The following is a 23234-nucleotide window of genomic DNA, read 5'->3' as shown; positions in this document are numbered from 1 at the left end:
CTCCAATCTGCTACCTGTTCGTTTCATGGACTGTCCCCTAGTCCTGGTACTGTTTGTTGGAAAGGGTAAATAATCTATGAATCTGAATACCCCACTGATGAACTTATAAACCTCCATGACATCTCCTCCGTTGTCTCTTCTCCAAGCTGAAGAGGTGAACAAATGACCATCGTAAAGAGAGAGAGAGACCTTTCCGCACCCGGGTTCATCTGTGTGGCTGTTCTATTAACATTGGTTTTGTTTGTTTTCAAAGGTCTGAAGTCCTGCTCAAAATGCCATCAGAACTGTAAAAGGTGTGCTGGAGGCGCGGAGAAATGTACTGCCTGCAGGGAGAGATTCAGGTAACGACCCCCCGGGAAACGGCAAACCGGCATAGGAGGTGCATGATAACCGCTGAAGGCGCCAAAGCAAAATGTGATTAGCAGTTGAGGTCAGATGAATGAGAGGTCAGGAACTGTTTCCTCCAGGGTGTTAAGTGCCGCTACGAAAATGAGTCTGAACTCCTTGTGGGTCCCTCGTACGTTTCGTGCCTCCCCTTATCCCCACCACTGTTTCAGTCGCATGTAGGATGGGCGACACCTTGCAGCCTATGTGGGTGAGGTGGTTCACCATTCAAGATTCCCGCCAATCCTTTGGGAGCAGGGGTCGCAGACTTGCCTCACGCACCCTGCATCTGACTGGTTCGTATTGGCTCCGGCGCCATCGCGCACAGAGCGCAAACTGTCCGGGTCCCTGTTTTGTACGAGGTAACCTGTGACTCCTCCGGGGAATCTCGGGAGCCCAGCTCAGTCACAGCAGATTCAAAGTGAACATTTCAGTTGGTAGAGGATGAGAATTCCTGCTTGTTGGGACTTTTGAAACGTTACAATGGAGCGGGGGGAGAGGCAATCAATATAACGCAGCTTCCTTTTTATATTGGGGTGTGCGAGCTTCTGCTACTTCATCCACCCCCCTCTGTTACCGTGTGTGTCTCTCGTATTCTTTGGCAGCTCAGTTCTGGAAGTGCCTTGGTGCTGTAGGGCAGGAGGTTTCTGGGCTGGAGTCTCCAGCGTAACACAGAGGCCACGTGCTTAGGCCACGAGTGGCCAGGCCGCTACTGTAGAGGCCCCTGCTGTCACTTTCAAGTCAAGTCCTTGTTTATGGCAATCGTTTGCAGTAAGAGTTCAAAGCGAGTCACAGAAATATTGCAAATAGCTGAGATACAATATGCAAGTATAACGATTTGAGTATGGTAGAGGTACATTTCAGCCTTGGGGAATTATAGTACAAAAAGCTATAGTGGATATGTACAGATCTTATTTAAGGAGCAAAATACTGCTTTGAGGAGCCAGATTGAACCAGTTTTCTGAAGGATGGGAGATCTGGAGTGAGTCTGATATAAGGCCATATGGTATTCCACAGGGTTGGGGCAGAATCTGGTGAGGCGCATTGTTTGGGAGATGGCACCACTAGGGAGTGTAGTCAGCAGGGCAGTATACAGGGGTAAGAACATAAGAACATAAGAAAATGCCATACTGGGTCAGACCAAGGGTCCATCAAGCCCAGCATCCTGTTTCCAACAGTGGCCAATCCAGGCCATAAGAACCTGGCAAGTACCCAAAAACTAAGTCTATTCCATGTAACCATTGTTAATGGCAGTGGCTATTCTCTAAGTGAACTTAATAGCAGGTAATGGACTTCTCCTCCAAGAACTTATCCAATCCTTTTTTAAACACAGCTATACTAACTGCACAAACCAAATTCTCTGGCAACAAATTCCAGAGTTTAATTGTGCGTTGAGTAAAAAAGAACTTTCTCCGATTAGTTTTAAATGTGCCCCATGCTAACTTCATGGAGTGTCCCCTAGTCCTTCTACTATCCGAAAGAGTAAATAACCGATTCACATCTACCCGTTCTAGACCTCTCATGATTTTAAACACCTCTATCATATCCCCCCTCAGTCGTCTCTTCTCCAAGCTGAAAAGTCCTAACCTCTTTAGTCTTTCCTCATAGGGGAGTTGTTCCATTCCCCTTATCATTTTGGTAGCCCTTCTCTGTACCTTCTCCATCGCAATTATATCTTTTTTGAGATGCGGCGACCAGAATTGTACACAGTATTCAAGGTGCGGTCTCACCATGGAGCGATACAGAGGCATTATGACATTTTCCGTTTTATTCATCATTCCTTTTCTAATAATTCCCAACATTCTGTTTGCTTTTTTGACTGCTGCAGCACACTGAACCGACGATTTCAATGTGTTATCCACTATGACACCTAGATCTCTTTCTTGGGTTGTAGCACCTAATATGGAACCCAACATCGTGTAATTATAGCATGGGTTATTTTTCCCTATATGCATCACCTTGCACTTGTCCACATTAAATTTCATCTGCCATTTGGATGCCCAATTTTCCAGTCTCACAAGGTCTTCCTGCAATTTATCACAATCTGCTTGTGATTTAACTACTCTGCACAATTTTGTGTCATCTGCAAATTTGATTATCTCACTCGTCGTATTTCTTTCCAGATCATTTATAAATATATTGAACAGTAAGGGTCCCAATACAGATCCCTGAGGCACTCCACTGTCCACTCCCTTCCACTGAGAAAATTGCCCATTTAATCCTACTCTCTGTTTCCTGTCTTTTAGCCAGTTTGCAATCCACGAAAGGACATCACCACCTATCCCATGACTTTTTACTTTTCCTAGAAGCCTCTCATGAGGAACTTTGTCAAACGCCTTCTGAAAATCCAAGTATACTATATCTACCGGTTCACCTTTATCCACATGTTTATTAACTCCTTCAAAAAAGTGAAGCAGATTTGTGAGGCAAGACTTGCCCTGGGTAAAGCCATGCTGACTTTGTTCCATTAAACCATGTCTTTCTATATGTTCTGTGATTTTGATGTTTAGAACACTTTCCACTATTTTTCCTGGCACTGAAGTCAGGCTAACCGGTCTGTAGTTTCCCGGATCGCCCCTGGAGCCCTTTTTAAATATTGGGGTTACATTTGCTATCCTCCAGTCTTCAGGTACAATGGATGATTTTAATGATAAGTTACAAATTTTTACTAATAGGTCTGAAATTTCATTTTTTAGTTCCTTCAGAACTCTGGGGTATATACCATCCGGTCCAGGTGATTTACTACTCTTCAGTTTGTCAATCAGGCCTACCACATCTTCTAGGTTCATCGTGATTTGGTTCAGTCCTTCTGAATCATTACCCATGAAAACCTTCTCCATTACGGGTACCTCCCCAACATCCTCTTCAGTAAACACCGAAGCAAAGAAATCATTTAATCTTTCCGCGATGGCCTTATCTTCTCTAAGTGCCCCTTTAACCCCTCGATCATCTAACGGTCCAACTGACTCCCTCACAGGCTTTCTGCTTCGGATATATTTAAAAAAGTTTTTACTGTGAGTTTTTGCCTCTACAGCCAACTTCTTTTCAAATTCTCTCTTAGCCTGTCTTATCAATGTCTTACATTTAACTTGCCAATGTTTATGCTTTATCCTATTTTCTTCTGTTGGATCCTTCTTCCAATTTTTGAATGAAGATCTTTTGGCTAAAATAGCTTCTTTCACCTCCCCTTTTAACCATGCCGGTAATCGTTTTGCCCTCTTTCCACCTTTCTTAATGTGTGGAATACATCTGGACTGTGCTTCTAGAATGGTATTTTTTAACAATGACCACGCCTCTTGGACATTTTTTACTTTTGTAGCTGCTCCTTTCAGTTTTTTTCTAACAATTTTTCTCATTTTATCAAAGTTTCCCTTTTGAAAGTTTAGCACGAGAGCCTTGGATTTGCACACTGTTCCTTTTCCAGTCATTAAATCAAATTTGATCATATTATGATCACTATTGCCAAGTGGCCCCACCACCGTTACCTCTCTCACCAAGTCCTGTGCTCCACTGAGAATTAGATCTAAAATTGCTCCCTCTCTCGTCGGTTCCTGAACCAATTGCTCCATAAAGCTATCATTTATTCCATCCAGGAACGTTATCTCTCTAGCGTGACCCGATGATACATTTACCCAGTCTATATTGGGGTAATTGAAGTCTCCCATTATTACTGCACTACCAATTTGGTTAGCTTCCCTAATTTCTCTTAGCATTTCACTGTCCATCTCACCATCTTGACCAGGTGGACGGTAGTATACCCCTATCACTGTAGTCTTCCCTGATACACAAGGGATTTCTACCCATAAAGATTCAATTTTGTATTTAGTCTCATACAGGATGTTTATCCTGTTGGACTCTATGCCATCCCGGACATAAAGCGCCACACCTCCTCCCGACTGCTCCTCTCTGTCATTGCGATATAATTTGTACCCCGGTATAGCACTGTCCCATTGGTTATCCTCTTTCCACCATGTCTCTGAGATGCCAATTAAGTCTATGTCATCATTTACTGCTATACATTCTAATTCTCCCATCTTACTTCTTAGACTTCTGGCATTAGCATACAAACATTTCAAAGTTTGTTTTTTGATTGTATTTTTATTCTGCTTTTTAATTGATAGGGATAAGTTAGAATTTTTTAGCTCAGGTGAGTTTTTAGTTACAGGCACTTGGACTACTTTTCTAATTATTGGAACCTCACTGTCGGGATGCCCTAATTCTAATGCATCATTAGTATCCTTTAAAGATACATCTCTCCGAACCATGCGCTGCTGAGCGACTGTCGGCTTTCCCCTTTGTTCTAGTTTAAAAGCTGCTCTATCTCCTTTTTAAAGGTTAGCGCCAGCAGTCTGGTTCCACCCTGGTTAAGGTGGAGCCCATCCCTTCGGAAGAGACTCCCCCTTCCCCAAAAGGTTCCCCAGTTCCTAACAAAACTGAATCCCTCTTCCTTTGAGAGATGGAGGCAAACCTTTGAGGGTTTAGCAGGTTAGGACCAAGATTTTAAATTTGGTGTTAGCGTTGGGAACTGGTGTAGGGGTTTCAGGATTGGTGGTGGTCGATTCCTTCTGTTTGCAGCCATAGTCGTGCAAGGTGCCGAATTCTGCATGAGCTGCAACCCAGTGGTTTAAGTTGCAATAGTCCGGGCGGGAGATCACACAGGCCCAGGAAGCCATTTCAAGGCAGTGTCTTCCAGGAGGGGGACGGAGGGTGGCACAGCTGGATGTAGGTGGAAGAAAGCCATTTTGGTCACAGCTTGGAACTGGGCAAGTTGGAAGTGTGGAATAAATTTTAGGGTTAGAGAATGTATCACCAAGGATCGCTCTGTGGTTCTTACTGACCCGTAGCTTCTCATTCTTTTTGGGGGCTCAGTTGAGGTTGGTGATGGTTTCATCTCGACTTGTCGAGTGGGATTAAAGCCGCAGGCTTTCACAGGCCCCTCGCATCCTTCTCTGCACAGGCGCGCAGGAGACCAGGGGCATCTCCAGCAGATCCCTGTGGGGGTCTCCAGCCGAGTGCAGAAAATGCGTGCGTGCTGCGGAGGTGGAGCCGAGCCTGCACTCTGTCCCTGTGCCATGAACTGAGTCCCCTCTGGCCACCCTGAAAAGCATCTGCAGCTGCCTCTGAAACAGCAGGAGTTGGAGTGCTGCTCTAAATATAACACAGAGAGCTGTGGTGGGGGGGGAGAAGAGGGGTGATGCTGGGCCCTGCGGAGGTAGAGGAGGGATTCAGTCTGCCTGCTGGAAGGAGAGAGAGAGAAGGTTTCTGTCTTCTGCCAGCAAGCAGGCTGAGTTCCCTCTCGTTCACTGGGGCCCAGCATCACCCCCTCAGGGAAGAGGAGGGAGGGGTAGGTGTTGCACTGGGGCTGCTGGGGGGGGGGGGGGGGGAGAGAGAGGTGCTGTGCTGGAGCTGTGAAACCTCCCGTGGTTGTTGTGAGCACGGGTATTAAGTTAGGGCCCATAATGTCCAGAAAACAAAGGTAGGGAACAAAGCATTTTATTTTTGGTTTAACTAATGAGGTCTTGTACTTTCTGTAGTACAGGAGGAAATGCATTTCTGTTTCTGTTTCTCCAGTGTTGCATTGTATTTAGAGTCTGGGGTTGCACGGGATTTCCAGATGCGTTTCTCTGTCCATTTCTCTTTCTAATTGTGGCCACTTATTCTGTATTTGGTGAAAGTCTGTCCATGCTCTGCCTGTGTGGCAGAGGTGATGTGATCTGCTGGAGTGTAATTTCTGTGGCTTGCTCTGCTTTCCCAGTAAGAGGTGTGTTGGTGTTCTAGGGTCCGGTGTAATATTTGCAGTGCTGCCTTTTCATGGGCTCTGCTGTTGATTGCAGGCGGTAGGGGCTACACTGAGGGGCTTGGCTCTGGCTGGTTCTCCATCTCCTGCAAAGGACAGGCTTGCATGGCACTACCAGCACCATTTTTATTTTGTAATGGAAAAAAGCCACTGTGGGAAAAGTTAAAAACAAATGGTAGGACCCGGCATGTGATGAGACCTAGAAGAGCAGCAATGCATATTTGTCTGCGATGGTGTTGATCAGTGGTTGCTGTGAAATCATTAGGATTCTTACTTTGTGTCAGGGCCTCAGTGGCACTTTGTCAGGTTGCACATTATTGCAGTCATGAGAAGAGCGGCTCTTTCTGCAGGGAATTTGTGCATTTGTTTTTTTGGAGGTAAATATGGGAACCTGCTGCTTCTAATCTCTGCTCATCAGGAAACAGATGCAGATGAAGAAGTTTAAGGATTGTAATTGCCTCATCAGAAAAAGAGTCTCATGCATTAACGTCACTATAGATTTCTTGTGTCAAGCTGGGCTGTTTTGTCTCGCGTGTGTGTAAACCATAGAAGATACATTTGTCAGCAGGTTAAGGACGGTGGCAATGCAACAAGCATGCATTCGTCTAGACAAATGGGCAAATAAAACACCATCAATTCAGTTGCCATGCTCCACTGTTAATATCTGAAAGATAATTAATCATTCCCACAGCTCTCTTACTGATGACTTGTTGCTTTTCCCCTTTTATCGATTTTTTTTTTTTTAAGTCGAAAAGTGTGCATTTGTTCTTGGCTAAGAAAAACCTCAGCTGATCCCTCTAGTCACAAACGACAGGCAACCCAGGGTCATTTAAGAAGCCTTTGCCTGATTTACGGTGCTTGCTGTTTGGCAAGGAAACCCAGGAATGAGACTGGCAGGGCCTGTTTTACTCGGTGTGTCCCAAGAATGGCACGGGATCTCAGCTTCCTGCTGCAGATGATGGATCCGAGTAAGATTTTTTTTTTTTACATGGTTATGTCGGGGGGGGGTTTCAGGTGGGGACTCACCTTTCTGTTATGCCGCATGAGGAGTCCGGGAAAGAGCTGACTGCGCAGAGCGTAGGAGGACTCGGGGACAAGCAGTAGTGGAAGGCTTGAGGTCCGGGGACGGAGAACGTGTAAGAAAGCCCTTACTCCCTTTCAAAGTCGGTGTTTTCTTCCCGACACTGCTGCAGGCGGAGGAGCCATGCAAACGACTCACGGTCACGCCGGGCTGTGAGACGTGACATTTTTGTAATCGTAATCGCGTTCTCCCAGGAGGCAGATCTCCGTGAAATTCAAAAGACATTTTTTTAAGATACCCATTTTGCATTTTCAAGAAATCCGAAGTGTGCCCAGTGCAATCTGCTTTGAACGTTTAGGAAATTCAAAGTGGATTTTGGTTCCTTTTGGGATTTTCTGATGTAGCTTTTGCCAGTTGTACTTTATTTGCTGGGCTACCTCTTTAAATAGTCTTTTTGTTCTTCTTCTCTTGTTTTGTAAATTCTCCTGCATTCCTTCCATTTCTCAGAACGCGTGTCCAGCTTTAAGCATGAAGATTGATTCTGCCTCTTCTCTTTCATATTAAGCAGCACTTTTAGAGTCGAGTATGTTTAGAGGCCTAGGATGGTAGCTATAAGAACGGAGGACCCGTCCGGCTGTAGTGAGATTGGCTCAGCCTACGGGGTGGGCTCCGCAGGCCCCCACTGACAGCTGGCGGGGGTACGCAGGAGAGAGTCTGACTAGAAGCTTTACCTGTACCAACGCCTTTCCCCTTGGCTTGAGCCCTTGGGTTGCAGGCGACCGGCAGGTCTTAGGCGAGAATCTCGGTGGCAATGGTGTGGGCGTCAATCCAGGGCCAGGCTGCAAGCAGGAATAGTTGGTGTCCAGGCAAGGGTTAGAGGTAGGCAGCAGCAACTAAAAATGGTGAATGGTCCAGGTAAGGGTTAGAGCCAGAAGTCAGTCCAGGGGAGGTGAGGAGACGGGGCTGGACTGGAGAGACGAGGCAAGGATCAGAAGAGCAGCAACACACACTACACAGGTGTTATGTAGGAGACCCATTGCTGAGGCACTGGTAGGGCGTCTGAGGACGGCTGATGATATCAGAGGGCGGCCGGACCCGAACTCCCGCCACAGCTTGTGCTGTGCGCGTGTGCCTAGAGAGAGCACCCACTGGAGGAGGAGAACAGCGGGGCCTGGGCACTGCTCTGGCGTGTAAATTGTGTGGCTTTGGCAGGGAGTAGTGTTCCTGCCACTGGCAGAGTCTGCTGGGCTTGGGGGTAAGTGCGGCAGCTTGCAGGATGCCCCTGCAAACTGACCAACATAACAGTAGCAATATCTGCATAATATATTTCTATAAAATCCATAACTCCTTCAGCTTTTAGGTAATTACCTGATGAGCATGGATGAATTTTTTCTTGTCCTTACATCCAGTCCTTTCAAGATTTTTAGGGGCCAATCTGTGATTCCAAAGCTGTATGAGAGTGCAGAGATTGCAAGCTAATTAAAGGTCTTCTATTTTATTTCATGCTTTTAAAGCACTTTTCAATATCTGTTTCAGTTTCCTGCAATGCGCTTTGCTGATCTTTGTGCTACGATGTCCTTCACAGGGAAACACGCACATTCAAACCCATGAGTTACTAAATAAACGCGAGCTCTCTGCTGAGATGGGAGTTAGTTTGTAAAGCTGAGAATTACAGTTTGCTCATGCCGGAGCAGGCAGGTGCTGCTTGTCCTGCAGCGTGCATTGAGGTGGGACTTAGAAAACCAGGACCAGATGACAGCAGTAATCTCGTGATACCACAATGTCCCCACCACCCTTCCAGCCAGGGAGCGCTCTGTTCACAGTGGAGCAAAGTCTGGTTTAAGGTGGACACAGACAGTAAATGCAGGGGCTGGAGGGTGAGTAGAGAGGAGTATGGGGAAAGCCAGAGCTCAGCTGGGGTCCAGCGCCCTGCACTAGGAGGGAAATTGGGCCTTCTGGGCTGTCTCTTTGTAACAGGTGAACAATGGCTCTGAGGCAGATCCCGGGAGTCGGGGAGGGAGGTTCTGCGCCTTGTGCAGTGGTGACTGCTTAGGGCTGGGCAAGATGGAAGGGGGGAAGGGGTAAAGGTGTGACTGAAGGCTGCTGCGCCCTAAAGGGAGCAGGGGAGAACTGCTTGGCCCTTTCTCCCTCCCTCTAAATAAAAAGGCCAAATTGGAGCAATAAAATCCATTGTATGTAAAACAAAGAATAAAGCCCATTGGAGACTTTCAGATGGAAGTGTTTAAAATAACTTATTTATTTATTTATTTATTTATTTGAATTTCTTATATACCGGCATTCGCGATGGGAGTCGCATCATGCCGGTTTACAAATAACAAGGTGTGACAAAAGGATAAATACTTAAAACACTTAACATTAACATGTGATAGAATAGGAAGATAGCAATTACAATAAAACAGGGACATAATGCAACTTGGATTGTAGAGAAGGTGAAAGATAAATTAACAATGAGCTAAAAAAGAAGTAACCAAGGTAATAAAACTTGATCTTTTGTGCAGCTACAAGTTGGCCTGTGCTAAGCTTAAGCAGTTCTGACCTCAGGAGATTTACATCTGGGTTTGCGTGGGTGGTTCTGACCTCAGGAGATTTACACCTGGGTTTGCGTGGGTGGTTCTGATCAGTTCGGACCTCAGGAGATTTACATCTGGGTTTGCGTGGGTGGTTCTGATCAGTTCTGACCTCAGGGGATTTACATCTGGGTTTGCGTGAGTGGTTCTGATCAGTTCTGACCTCGGGAGATTTACATCTGGGTTTGCGTGGGTGGTTCTGTGACTCTGATCAGTTCCTTGCTGCTCTGGCAGTCTTGCAGGTGCCACGTGTATTCAGGAGTGTGAACAAGGCCTGTACTTGAACATGGAGGCAATGACATGCGAGGCGTGCCACCCCACCTGCCAGACGTGCACAGGTACGTGGAGCCCTTTTATAGTAAGGAAAAAAGTGCCTGGCACCGTAAAGCTGTCAGGTTCATAAAATGCAAACTGTGCCAGGCAGCAGGAGAGTTACAGTGGGAGCTAAACCAAACCAAAAATGCATGCATGCAATAAATACCAAGAAATGCGCGCACCAGGACAGAGCAGGGTCCCAATCGTTTCTGGTGTCTTCCCTTCCTGAGCTGTGTGGTCAGCTCTCTCTCCCCCCTCCCCCACCCCACTAATGATATTGGATATATTGGGGTGGAGCAGAGACCATATGTGTTCTTCTCGGGGCACATATGGTCGTTCTGTTTCTAAAAAGGAGGATGAGTGTTGTAAAGAGATGCTGGAGAGGGAGCCTTGAAAGAAAGCAGCTACTTTGTGTGATGCCGAGCACAACTGCTGCTCCTCGGCTGCAGCAGGGCGTTGGGAACGCCTGATGGGGGAAGGAACCTGCTGTTAGTGTGAGGGCCATTTCTTACCCCCTATGCCATGCACTGATGCTTACTGTGGGGTGTGTTTACATTTTAAAGAGGGAAAGCTTGCTTTGGGGTATCTGATCTCATTTGTTCCATCTGCGGAATAGCAAAAGAGAAACAGGGGTTCTAATTGCAGCCTCCCATTAACACTCCACCCTGCTTCCTAGCTCCCCCATTCCCCTCCGGGTCCTTCCTGCCATCTTTCATCTACTCCTGTCTCACTCCCCCCCCCCCCCCCCCCCCCCCCCAGAGACACAGGGATGCTGGGACCAGGCCATGGAAATACGGGGGTTAGGGAGTTAGAGCACAGTAGGGCCAGCAAGCCTTCATTTGGGGGGGGGGGAGATATTTTTAAAGGGGGCACATAGGCACATATCCCCTCCCATCGCCATCCCCTCCGAGTTAGCAGGACCCCACTCCCTGAGTCCCAATTCAGCTATGCCAGCTACCTCGAGTGCTCATTTCACACTCCATTGTCTCAGGTACAAACTTTAGATTGTGATCCCTGCAGGAAGCACCTAATACCTAAATGTAATCTGCTTTGGAGTGTCTGAAAAGCAGAATATAAATCAAATTTAAAAAAATAAACAAACAGTTGGGTGGTCTGGAAAATATGAGAATGCAATACTAGCATGGAAGATGCTGACATCTTGTGGCCACTGCTGGTACAGCATCAGCATCTCATTTCCTGGACAGATAGCACAGGAGGCCTATTCTGATAGATTGTTTTGCTTTATTATTTTCTTAGCGTGGATAATATGTAAGAAATTGTAATTAGGTGGTTACCACTATAATCCAAAGGATCCCCTTGTTGGCGCTTTCATCTGTTCTCACTTGTTTTAAATTGGCATATGTTGATATCGGATTTTCTGGTTTGCTAACCTATTCGTTTTGCTTTGCAACACCTTTTTGTGGTGTTTTTATTGTATGGCAGTCTGAGAAAGGCTCTATTAAAAACAACAACAAAAAATGTATTTAAATAAATAGTAAGTTTGAGTCTGTCAAAACCAGTGCATGAAAACAAAATGTGAGGTTACTCTGTCAGATAGCTTGGCCATATTGTCCAATAATTCTCCTTTGTACTTGTGTTTCCTGCAGGGCCAGGGAAAGATGAATGCATACAGTGTGCCAAGGATTTCCATTTGCACGAGTGGAAGTGCGTCCCTGCTTGCAGTGAGGGATTTTACCCTGAGGTGGTGCCGGGCCTGCCCCATAAAGCCTGCAGAAGGTAACCCGGTCTCCTTGGAACAGCCTTTAATAGACAAATTGTATAGGACACTTTGGAGCAGTAAGAGGGTGTTGGTTTCTTTGTTTTTTGTAGTTTAAGGAGCAAGGGATCTGGTGTAGTTGAACTATTGTCACACAGTTTTGACAAATAACAAACTACAATAAGTTGGAGCCCAAATTCTGCTAAATCTCTCTATATCTCAGTTGCTAAGAGGTAAAAAACGAGCAGCGTTAGAGTAAATACTACTTCATTACCAGCACCATTTGTAGCTAAAAAGCAAGGTCCAAGGACCAGATTGGCTTCCAGGCCTGTTTACTGGTTTGGAAAGCTGCAGCGAGTGTTGAGGGATTGTAGCTGTGCATGCTGCACAGATCAGGGTTCACCATAGCCCAGCTTTGGAAAGAGATGGAGTGATAGAATGTTTTTTAGGAGAAGTTACCAGGAAGGTGCATGAGTGCTGTGGGGTTTTAATGAAGTAACAACTTGATTTCATGCAAAAGAGGCAGTTACCTTCCCATGTGAAATTACAAATACAAGAATTTAGAAATGCACAGATACAACTCTGGGCGGGGAATCCAGACTACCACTTGATACTGATTGGTTTCCAAGGTGGAGAGTGAAGGAGGAACAGTGTTACCCAGCTAAAATGATGTGCCCAGGTTTCTGAGGAAAGCCAGTGAGGGATCAGGACTTCAAATCATGAACTCAGAAGCCACCGTCTATAACTACTGCTGGACTGTAGGTTTATGGCTTAGCTTTGGAAGGATTCTGTACCGTGGCAGCAGGGGCTCCGCCTGCAGACTGCAGCTTGCTTCACTTTTGGTCCTGGAGAGCGAGCTGTGGGCTGTGTTCTGGGTTAGGCTCCCCTCAGGTTCCTGAATTTGCCATGAGGACAGCATGCGACGCCGAAGGCTCACGTCATTGCTCAATTCACCTTTGTGTTAAATGATCGTCACGGTTTTAGATTGTGCCAAAATATAATGTGCTCTGTCTGGTCTGTTTGGAAAAACAAAATCTGCATCAGGAATTTTTCCTAACAGGTTTCATGCAGAACAGGAACATTAATACCAATTTGCTTTTCACTTTTGTTTGGTTTTACTGCAGTCAGTCCTCTTCTGCAACTGACTTAAAACCTGTTATCCATTTGGGAGGGGTCTCTCCGGAGCCTGGGAGAGGGAAACAGCTCAGAAGACGAGGAGGGAGGGCATCCTGGTACCTATTGCTTACAGCCATAGAACCGGTTCACTGTCTACAGCTCATGCAAATTTTATTTTAAAAAGTATTTGGCTGCAATTGGCAAAAGGCCACGGCTTCAGCACTCTTTGCACAACCCCTATTAAATCATACAAAGAAAAGAGAGAAGGAAAAAGTGGCCTTTCTAATGTATAAATGATTTATTTGTCATGTCAGGGCACATAAGTCTCATGTTTGAGTGTTCCTCGGATTTATTTTTTCTTTAATGCTGTATTTATTATTATACCTTTCATAACCAACCTGAAAAGTGCTTAGCCAGAAGTAATATTTTTCAATTTACTTAATCACCTCACAGAAAATATTTAAATATTGTTCATTCCAATTATAATAAAATTGACAAATTATATAAATAAAAAGCAATAACAACCATTAGGTTTAAAAATGAAGTTGCAAAACAGAACACAATAATAGAATAAAACCAAAAGTTAAAATTCATAGGACTAAAAAGGAAAATTATAACTCAAAACAGTAAATTGCTGTGGAGATTAAAAAAAACCAAACAACCCCACCCTTTAATCAGTGGCAAGCCATGGCTGAGGCTGTAGTGCTGCCAGGGTGGTCCTCTGTGATCGGAGGAGGGAGGCATGGAAGATGCCGCCAGCACCACGGTGGGCAAGCCATGCGTATCGGAGACACTGAGGCTCACCTGCAGCAGGAGCCTCCACAAAGGCCAAAATGTCAATGTTCCCGTAACGGACAGGGCCAGAGAGCAAAAACTGTTACCAGACTAAAGGTTTTACGTGAGATTGACTGACTGTCCCACAGTAATAGTTCTACCATTCGTCAGTTAGGATCACTGCATCTCTTCCCCGCCAGCCAAAAAAAACCTAAAGCTAATTTACCTCATGCAGAATGTTTGAAATCAAATGATTGTTTTCAAATGAAAGAGTCTTGCCTTTATTGTGTTTGCCAGATGTGAAGAAAACTGTTTAAGTTGTGAAGGGTCTGGCAGGAACTGTGTGCGCTGCAGAGAAGGCTTCAGTCTGCTGAGCGGATCCTGTGTGACTAATCATACCTGCAGCAATGGTACGTAAAATGCCGGAGCGGTCAGTAATCGCACCTGCTACGGGTGGCAGGAGCAGCACCAGGGAGTGGCCTGTAATGGCACCTGTCACAGCGGTACGTATGGTACCAGGGAGTGGCCTGTAATGGCACCTGTCACAGCGGTACGTATGGTACCAGGGAGTGGCCTGTAATGGCACCTGTCACAGCGGTACGTATGGTACCAGGGAGTGGCCTGTAATGGCACCTGTCACAGCGGTACGTATGGTACCAGGGAGTGGCCTGTAATGGCACCTGTCACAGCGGTACGTATGGTACCAGGGAGTGGCCTGTAATGGCACCTGTCACAGTGGTACGTATGGTACCAGGGAGTGGCCGGTTATATCTACCGCTGTGGTAAGTGTGGAACGGGGGAGTGGCCTATAGCTGCATCTTACTGAAATTAAGTCCGTTAATAACATAGATTTTATCTGAAGATGGTAAAGAAACAGTGTGGAGGACCATTCACCCAACCTCCTTTGTTATAGAATCCCAAGTGTCTCCAAATACTTGCATTTACATTCACCATCATGGTGCAGTGATCATATCGGTAATCTGTGTACATTTATAGGGTGTTACCCTGGGACACTGCTGCCCGCTCTGACAGTAAATCCAAGATGAAATCCATAAAGCTTATGCTGGAGTCTTAAACCTGCCACAAGCCGTCTGATGTAGGAAGTCGTCTCTCCCCTGCCTAAGAGAACAATGTTCTGGCTTTCATTCCCCCTTTTTTCCTGTTCTGCAGCTGACGAGATGTTCTGCGAGATGGTGAAGTCCAGCAGGCTGTGTGAGCGGAAGCTGTTCACACAGTTCTGCTGCCGGACCTGTCTTCTGGCTGGATAGGGGCCTCCGTGCTGCCTAACGAGGCAATACAACGTTCCACAAGCCCACTTTTGCCAGCCCGTTAGGACGGTGTGTTGCTTCATCCTCGGGAGAGTAATTCTACATGGTGCTGGGGTGAATATCACTTTAAGTTTGATAGCTTTAATATCACAATAAATGAATTTTATAGCTATTATATTCCATAGCACAAAACGTCTACGTAGAGCCATCTTTACTATGAATTAAGTCTAAAATGGATTTCTAAAGAACCATGAAACATCTCATGACTGTGACAGATGTGGGACTCGATGCTCCTAACCACCTGTATCAGCAACATTCGTTGACCAAGTGACATGGGGGAAAAAAAAAAAAGAGATGTGGACTTGTTGGTTAGGAATGTGGAAGCCTGCACAGGAGCAGTCTGGGCTATGTCTATGATACCAAAGAGAGAAACACAAGTTCGAGCCAAATAATCCAATATTCTGCTATTTATCCACAAAGTGCTGGTGTGGATCCCTAGCAAAGGCAATTAGCAACAACACTGGGGTTTTGTACACATCTTGCTTGACAAACTGATTCCTTCGGTTCCTTGTGCTGCTGAAAAACATTTCTCCGGGATTGGTTTTGTTAGACTGTCGATGTTTTGCAAGAACTGTGGATCCCGAGTGCCTGATAACTCCAAACTGCGCTTTTAACCCAGCGCAGATCACAGATTCCTCCTGTTCTCAGCTGAATTGCGTCTTAGGACTCCAGACCTTGCTCATCCTCATCCAACTGATGCATATCGTCCTCCCACTGTCGTCACCTGTGTTGTGCATGGCAGAAGATTGTAGATCGGATGGCATAGTTCTCCTGCAGGAGCTGGCACATCCCGTCCACCAGCCTGAGTGATTCATAATTTGTTCAGTAATTCCATATAGCTTCATCTCATGTCCTTTTATTGCATTGTGGCTAAAGCATACTTAGCACAGTTTATTTTTGCAAGGCTTTTAAAAGTAAGCTCTACAGTGTAATATGCATTTCTTCGAAAGCTGCTTTATAAAATGACTCTTTTCTCTGTGTGCTCTTGTCTGTGATTGCCATCATGTTACCCTGGCATTCACATTTAAATATTCCCCCAAAGGTTTGTAAACTAGAATTTGTTGCGTGTTCAGGTTCGCACCATTTTAGAACCCTTTTTTTCCTTTAAAATACCAAACAAAAGTAAAGTGATTGCTCAGGCAGCGAAATGCATGTAATGATAGCACCGTTCCCTTTGTAAAGTGGGAGCAGTGTGGTTTGTTTTTTTTTTGTATAAAAGTATTTTTAAAGTTCTTATTAATTTTAGTCTTCTTTTCTTATACTTCTCATGTCGCCCACCCACCTCAGTCAGAAATGTGAAGGAGGGGAACTGGTACAGGTCTGCAACCAAATGAACATCGCGCTCTGAACGGTGCAATGTCAAACCAGCGACCTGATAAAATAATTGCCATCCGTCCCAAGCGCTGCTGTGCTGCTTCACAGATCTGTGGCTCTGTCCGTGCCTCTGAACAGAGAAGATAGTTACGGAGTGAGTCTAGGGCAAGGTTTCTGGGGCCGTAGGGGTCTTGCTCAATAAGGCAGAGAATGGCAAAAGGTAGGTCCCTCTCCGGGAGATTCCCGAACACGCTGAATACCAACGGAGTGCACTCTAAACGTGGCTGGAAATAGGTTCTTAGACTTAAGCTGAAGAGCAAAAATAAAACATTGGAAGCTGACGCTGAATGGGCTCTGCTGTACAAATCAGGTGTTGTACAGGAAGTGTAAGTGGGATTGTGAGTCATTAACAGAATACGCCAAGTACAAATAATACATGCAGCCCGTTCCCCCCCCCCCCCCCCCCCCCCCGATAATCTGCACAGTGTAAGTTAGATCCTGGCTGCTTGCTCCCTTTCTCCCCGTGCCACTGTGACCTACCCACTCCCTAGCCAAACCACTACTTCCTCCCTTCCCATGTGGCGCTCTGGCAGGGAGTGCGCTTCTCTCGTATTCTGATCGTGCTGATTTTGTATTGGATGTTGTAGTCCATCTCGAGCCTGTCTATACATTTAAGATGTAAAGTAGCTCCCACTACCCCAGGGCCTGGCACAGCCATTGCCCACCTAGGAAATGCAGTCTGAGAGCCCTGCAGCAGGTTCCTGTCCTGCTCATGACTTGACCCACGAAGGCCACTCTGCTTTGGCTTTGACCGTCTACACACGTGCACTTGCTTACATGTATGTAGACAGGGCGCACAGGCCACGCTGCTGTCTGGTGGACCTTAGCCAGCTCTTGCTATGCATCAATTTATTATTGTTTAGCATTTCCACTGTATTAGCCCTATCACTACATTTATAATTTGTATAGTACAGACAGACACATGTAAGACAGTCCCTGCTCGTCAACCCAAAAAAGAGGATTAGAGCATTATAGTCCTCATTCAGCAAACTTTAGGATGCGGGACATTAGAACACAAAAATAGTATAAAAAAGACCAAGTGATGAGAAACTGAAGCCCTCCATCACTGAGCGGGAGAGCACACAGCAGCGTGAAAACGTGTTCTCTGCAGGGCGGCATGAATAGGCCAAAATGGCGGTGGGGTCTGTAGGGGAAGAGGGAGGGTTCGCTCACCTTCAGCGATAGTCAAGTCGGAAAAGCACTCAGGCGACGACTGAATGTCCGTCCGTCCGGAGGCACAGTAACTGTTCTCGGAGTGAACTGAGCAGGATCGAATTCTGGGAGGGGCCCTGGAATTCACCCTGTTAAGCTCATTTCTGCTAGGGCCGTGTTGGAAGTTTCGGGCAGACGCAGGATTTTCACATCCTTGTTACATAATGTGAAGACGAGACACAGAAGTCAGGGTAGTATATGCACACACAAGCATTGCTGTTTCCGTGGTAAATTAAACAGGGTGTGTTGCAATCCTGTTCACAGGTGAGCTATGAAGACAGAACTTTTCCAAAATGCTTTAATTACTCGGGGCTTCTCTCTTCTGTGTCATTTACTAAGTAGAAATGTGCTCCTTTCCCAGCAGAGCTTTGCAAGTTGCATTCCTGCACAGTTTGTTTCTAATTACTTTTATGACCCCCGGTTTAATGGGTATCTAATGCAGAATTGATTATATGGCCTCAATCCTCTAAGGAATTGCTTAAGCTCACGGTGCAAACAACTCCAAGAAACATCCAATTTCTTTCATAGTAAATAGCATAAAGGTCAGAAAAACTATTTTGCCTTTTCTCTCTTGGCCTGGCCTTTTCCTCTTCCTCCCTTTGGAATTCCAGCTCATTCAGAACTTGGGCTGAGATTACTGCCTGGGGTTTTCCTTCAGATTTGTCTTCTCCCAAGTCCCCTAGCCCGCTGGAGGGCAGTAACGTGTGGTCCCCGAGGATGGAAACGCTGCCTGCATGGGGAGGCAGAGCCTGTGCAAGATGTGAAACAGATCTCTCTGCATGGCAGCGTGCTGCACTGACATTGGGTCATAGATAGATGGCTAAATATATATTTTGTTTTACAGCAGATAGAATAAATTGTGCCAGAAACTCGTTTTTTTATGGAATATAAATGTGAGATGTGAGAAACAGTTGGTTTGTAAGGTTTGCAGTGAATGTGTTCAGAATTCTTCTTTGCTGCATGGCCCGATCTTTCTGTTTTTCACTCATTGACCGAACTTTCTGTATAAATACCCGTGCACCACCAAGAGGTCATTCTTGGAATGATGCTGAGTTTCTTCTACTTTTGTGCAGAGAAGTAAACAAACAAAATTAGGTAAAGTAATAGCTGTATATTGGACTAACTTAAATATCTATCTTGACTAGCCTTCGGTGGCTAACATGTCCTTCCTCAGGTCAGAACAGAAGGAGCAAAAGCTTCCATGACCAGAAAATGCAAGGAAATCATAAAATCTACTCCAATGATAGTGTGACGAGGAAAGTGAAGGGGGCAGAAAACGATAGGCAGTAGAATCTAATGGCTCATAATCTTAAGAAAGCCAAGTATTTTGGCCATTTCTTGCTCATTCCAAAGTATCTGTTTTAACTTCAGTATTTTGAATTTCCTTTTACGTTTCCTGATACTAAGGTCGTTGATGCAGTCATCTGGTTAACGGCTCCCCTTTAGAGATGGCATCTTGTCAGGAGTATCTGGCCTGTCTCATCAGTATAGCAGATTTTGCTCTGGGCGTAGACCTTAGGAGGGTCCTGGAATGCAAATGTGCATGGCTTCACCACCCCCCCCCCCCCCCAAGCTGACGGGGCAGAGCCCCCCCCCTCCCCCCCGTAAGAATGGCCTTGTTTGCTCATCCTATTCTGACCTGAGAAAGAAGTGTCACCTCCCGAAAGCCAATCAAGACATGTATTGTTAATCTAATAAAGCAGCCTCGCCTTATATATATATGGTTTGTTCATCTTTATTTTCTTGCATCCATGTGGACTCACACAGCTGCCAGACTAATTTCTCATTTAGGACCTCAAGAGTACAAACATGGACGTCCTTAGTTCGAGTAAAGCAGCCGGACTTGATAGTCTTTCAAACATCAAGGTGCCCATTTCTTCTTGTGCTGTATTTGATTTCAGTTCTGGTATCTCTTTACTTTTGTTGTATTTGTATACACTTTTGGAATAGCTGTTATTAAACACCTTCTTTCCTGACTCCGCTCCGCTGTAGTTCATGGTGTAGCCACGCTGCATCTGAGTGTCATATCTGCATGTGGTTCTGACGAGGAGCAGCACCCAGATGCACTTTGATTTATTCATCTGTACAGGCGCTATTTTCAAAAGCTATACTCCAATTACAATAAAGATATCTTTACAAGGTATATTTTCCTAGTACTGCTTTAAATTTTTAAAAGTCAAAGACTTCATTCAAATTTATCTGGCAGTCAAAAATAAGATTCTAATTGTAATGCAAAAAAAGCTTTAAAAATGTATATTTTTAGGACTAAAAAATGTTTCTTACAATGTGGGGGCCATCTGAGCCTCCTAATTTCAAAGGCCATAGATATGCATACATCGGGAGGATATGCAGGGGGCAGCGGGGATGTGATGTATGTTTGATAATTTCCTGTATGAATGCAAGGCTGTAGCTTACAATTTCCTTTGTGCATTGCATTCTTGAATATCTTCTGCTCTTTCACAGTAATAGCCTCTGGGCTACTTCTATAAAGTAAAGAATTCATGGAAGAATGCCAGAAGAAAGCAAAACAGCTTTTCATTTCATTTTGTTTGTATTTTAAGAACGATTTCTGGGAGTGAATGAGTTTGCTGAAGCTTTGGAAGTGTAACAGGTACACATAACTTATTGTGGGACGATTACTGATACTGTTTCCAACTTGTGGGGAAGAGATTGATTTTGGCTCTGCTTTTTCTCCTCTGATTCCTTACAGGGTGTGAGTGCATGGTGTGTGGTCTGTAACCTTGATACAATAGTGTAAGGGCAAACGAGTTGAACTGACATCTAAGCAATCGAGAGTCCAAGCAGTAACATGCACCAGAGGCCTGATCAACTGGGGTCTCACGTGTCTTATTCTCTGTTTCAATTCTGCTTCTTCATCTTTTACAAACTTTTCGAAGGGTCTCTGAACAAGTTTAATGGTGAAATGCCATTTCTTACTGCCTCTGGCCAGCGTGCAGCATAATCTCTTAAGCCATCTTGTCTAAACGTGAGATTGCTGGGTTTAAATCTTGGCATGGGCAACTTGGCCTGTGATTCATTTGATGGGGGTAAAAGAACTGCCGCCATTAGGTTGATATTTATTTATTTAACAGCTTTTTTATACCGACTTTAAGGGCACATCATATCGGTTTACATCTCAACAAAAGGTGGAAAATACAAAAAACAGGGAGGGGGGAAAGGGGAGCAACAAGAATAACAATTTGCAACAAAGGTGCTGCAGCTAGAAGGAGGCTCTATATGTGAGCCTGAAAAGTTGAAACTAAAGATATTTACATATTAACATAGTGCTTAGGGCGGTGAGGAGGTGAAGGTGGTAGTGGTAAAGGGAACTAGTCAGGCAATGCCTGGTGCCACACTACTCTGATGAAGCATATTGCTAGTAATAATCTTTGTCCAGACTCTTCTGCCAGTTCTGTGAATTCTCTTCCAAACTGAAAAAATCGAAGGCAATGCAACAATTGAAAATGTCTGCAGTCTTTCTTTTATTTACACCTCTTACAGGCCACCTTCCCTACCAATTATAGATGTGCAAAGCTGTGTACAATAAAAATTAAAAAGTTTAACACTAACACTACAGCAATTAAAGGCTAACATTACAGTCTGAAAGAAATTAACATCCTCCAATGACCCCTTGTTAACATGCTGAATGGATAAAGCCAAGTTTGTAACTTTTTTTTTTAAAATAAAAGACAGGTAATTAGACTCCATCCTAAGGGCTGGAAGTTTGTTCTATTTAAAAAAAAAATAAATTGCATTACCCACTTTATATTTAATTCTAAGTGGGGAACAAATCTCATAGCATACAATAATAAACATTGCTGGTATAAACCATTGTAACACTATGGAATTTGTTGCCAGAGGATGTGGTTCGTGCAGTTAGTATAGCTGTGTTTAAAAAAAGGATTGGATAAGTTCTTGGAGGAGAAGTCCATTACCTGCTATTAAGTTCACTTAGAGAATAGCCACTGCCATTAGCAATGGTTACATGGAATAGACTTAGTTTTTTGGGGTACTTGCCAGGTTCTTATGGCCTGGATTGGCCACTGTTGGAAACAGGATGCTGGGCTTGATGGACCCTTGGTCTGACCCAGTATGGCATTTTCTTATGTAACCTTACCATTAAAGGTTGTCAAAATGGCCATTCTAAATCTGTGTTCCTATAAGCCCATTGGTCTAGCACCAGACAATGTCATTTATGGAATTGCGTTAGAGCCCTAACTCCTGTGATAACATCATTACACCCATAAGTGTGTTGCAAATGTTTTCCAAATGCAAGGAGTTTGGGCACCACCAAAACTTCACCCCGAGTTACTAGTTGCCCCTCCTACAGTGGTAGAAATAGTTTACTTATATGACAGCCTTAGAGAGTCTGTCTTTCTCTCTCATTTGCCAACACTTAGAATAAAAGCATTTTCAATATTAGGTGCAGAGCTCTGAACCATCTTGTTTTGAGATACGCTGTGAACAAGATTATCTAAATTTGAGAAAAAAGGTGAAGTCCTTCATCTTGAAGCTCTTAGTTTAAATTGTTTTTGTTTTGTATTGTCTATTTTAATGTTTTATTTTGTAACCCGGATTGATAAAGTTGAAATGTGGAATATAAATGAAATGCAGTAGGTCTAAGTACGTCCTACGGACTAATTAAGTCCAGTATGCCCGATTATACATTAAAGCCTGAGGGATGACTGTAGAAAACAGTCTGTCCTTCCCGCCTGGAGGTTTTTACGAGTAGGAACAGCCAGTCTTAATCTCTTTACCACAGATTTCCTAGTAGAGTCAGGTCTGTGCTTTGAATGGGTCACTCGAAGATATTCATGTTCTTGCTAAGCCATTCCATTGCTGCTTTTGCTTTGTGCTTGGGATCAGTGTCCTGGTGAAAGGGAAATCTCTCTCATCCCAGTTCTACTGCAGACTGGAAGAGGTTTTCCTCTAGGATCTAGGTGTAGATACATCAGGTACAGATCCATCTTTCCCTCAATCTTCATCAGTCTCTCTTGATTCTGCTGCTGCTATAAAGCATCCTCAACCTAACAGTGCTATCACAGCTTTACTATTGGGATTATATTAGCAAGGTGCTGCCCTGCATTTGTTTTAAGCCACCTCTATTATTTAGCAATGAGGCAAAAGTTCTGATTTGGTCTTAGCAGACCACACAATCTTCTCTCCAGGCAGACAATGTCGCTTATATGTTTCTTTGTAAATCCTATGTAGTAAATCAGATTGCTGTTCTTCAGCAGTGGCTTCCTTCTTCCTCTCCTCCTACACTGGCCCGGGTTGTGGAGTAATCTTGAAATGGTTGAACAGTTGACATTTTCCTCATACACAGTGAGAGACCCCCTGTAATTCTTTTAAAGTGATCATAAGTGGCCGCTTGACCTTCCGCAGCAGTTTCCTTAACCCATAGCTAGTGCCTTTGGTGGCATGGCTCAATCACTGTAGTCAGTCACACAAAAAAACCCACACCCACCAACTGGTGTACTCCAGTACACACCAATGTAAACAACCCAAAAAGCAACCAATGTACTGGTCATAAATTAATATAGCACATAGGACGCCAAAACAACTTATGTAAGACCCTCTAATCACGAGCAGACAATTTACATGAACA

The 23234-nt window shown here is 44.7% G+C and overlaps 1 protein-coding gene across 2 annotated transcripts in view; it reads left to right on the top strand.

Moving 5' to 3' along the window:
* The window catches only part of PCSK6 (proprotein convertase subtilisin/kexin type 6), a 118051-nt gene extending 98449 nt beyond the window's left edge, over nt 1-19602 (top strand). The window contains exons 17-21 of one of the 2 annotated variants that reach the window (XM_029575943.1): nt 254-341; nt 10025-10128; nt 11713-11842; nt 14010-14122; nt 14883-19602. In XM_029575943.1, the coding sequence (XP_029431803.1) occupies nt 254-341; nt 10025-10128; nt 11713-11842; nt 14010-14122; nt 14883-14980 (533 nt within the window). In that variant the 3' untranslated portion in view covers nt 14981-19602. Of the gene's footprint in view, nt 1-253; nt 342-10024; nt 10129-11712; nt 11843-14009; nt 14123-14882 lie in introns of those variants that run through there. The other variant, XR_003852536.1, reaches the window with a different exon arrangement.
* The last annotated feature ends 3632 nt before the right edge of the window (nt 19603-23234 follow it).

This window comes from Rhinatrema bivittatum, chromosome 13 (genome assembly GCF_901001135.1).
Source record: "Rhinatrema bivittatum chromosome 13, aRhiBiv1.1, whole genome shotgun sequence".
NCBI lineage: Eukaryota > Metazoa > Chordata > Amphibia > Gymnophiona > Rhinatrematidae > Rhinatrema > Rhinatrema bivittatum.
Note: the sequence above shows the minus strand (reverse complement) of the source record. Positions and strands in the feature narration are given on the sequence as shown.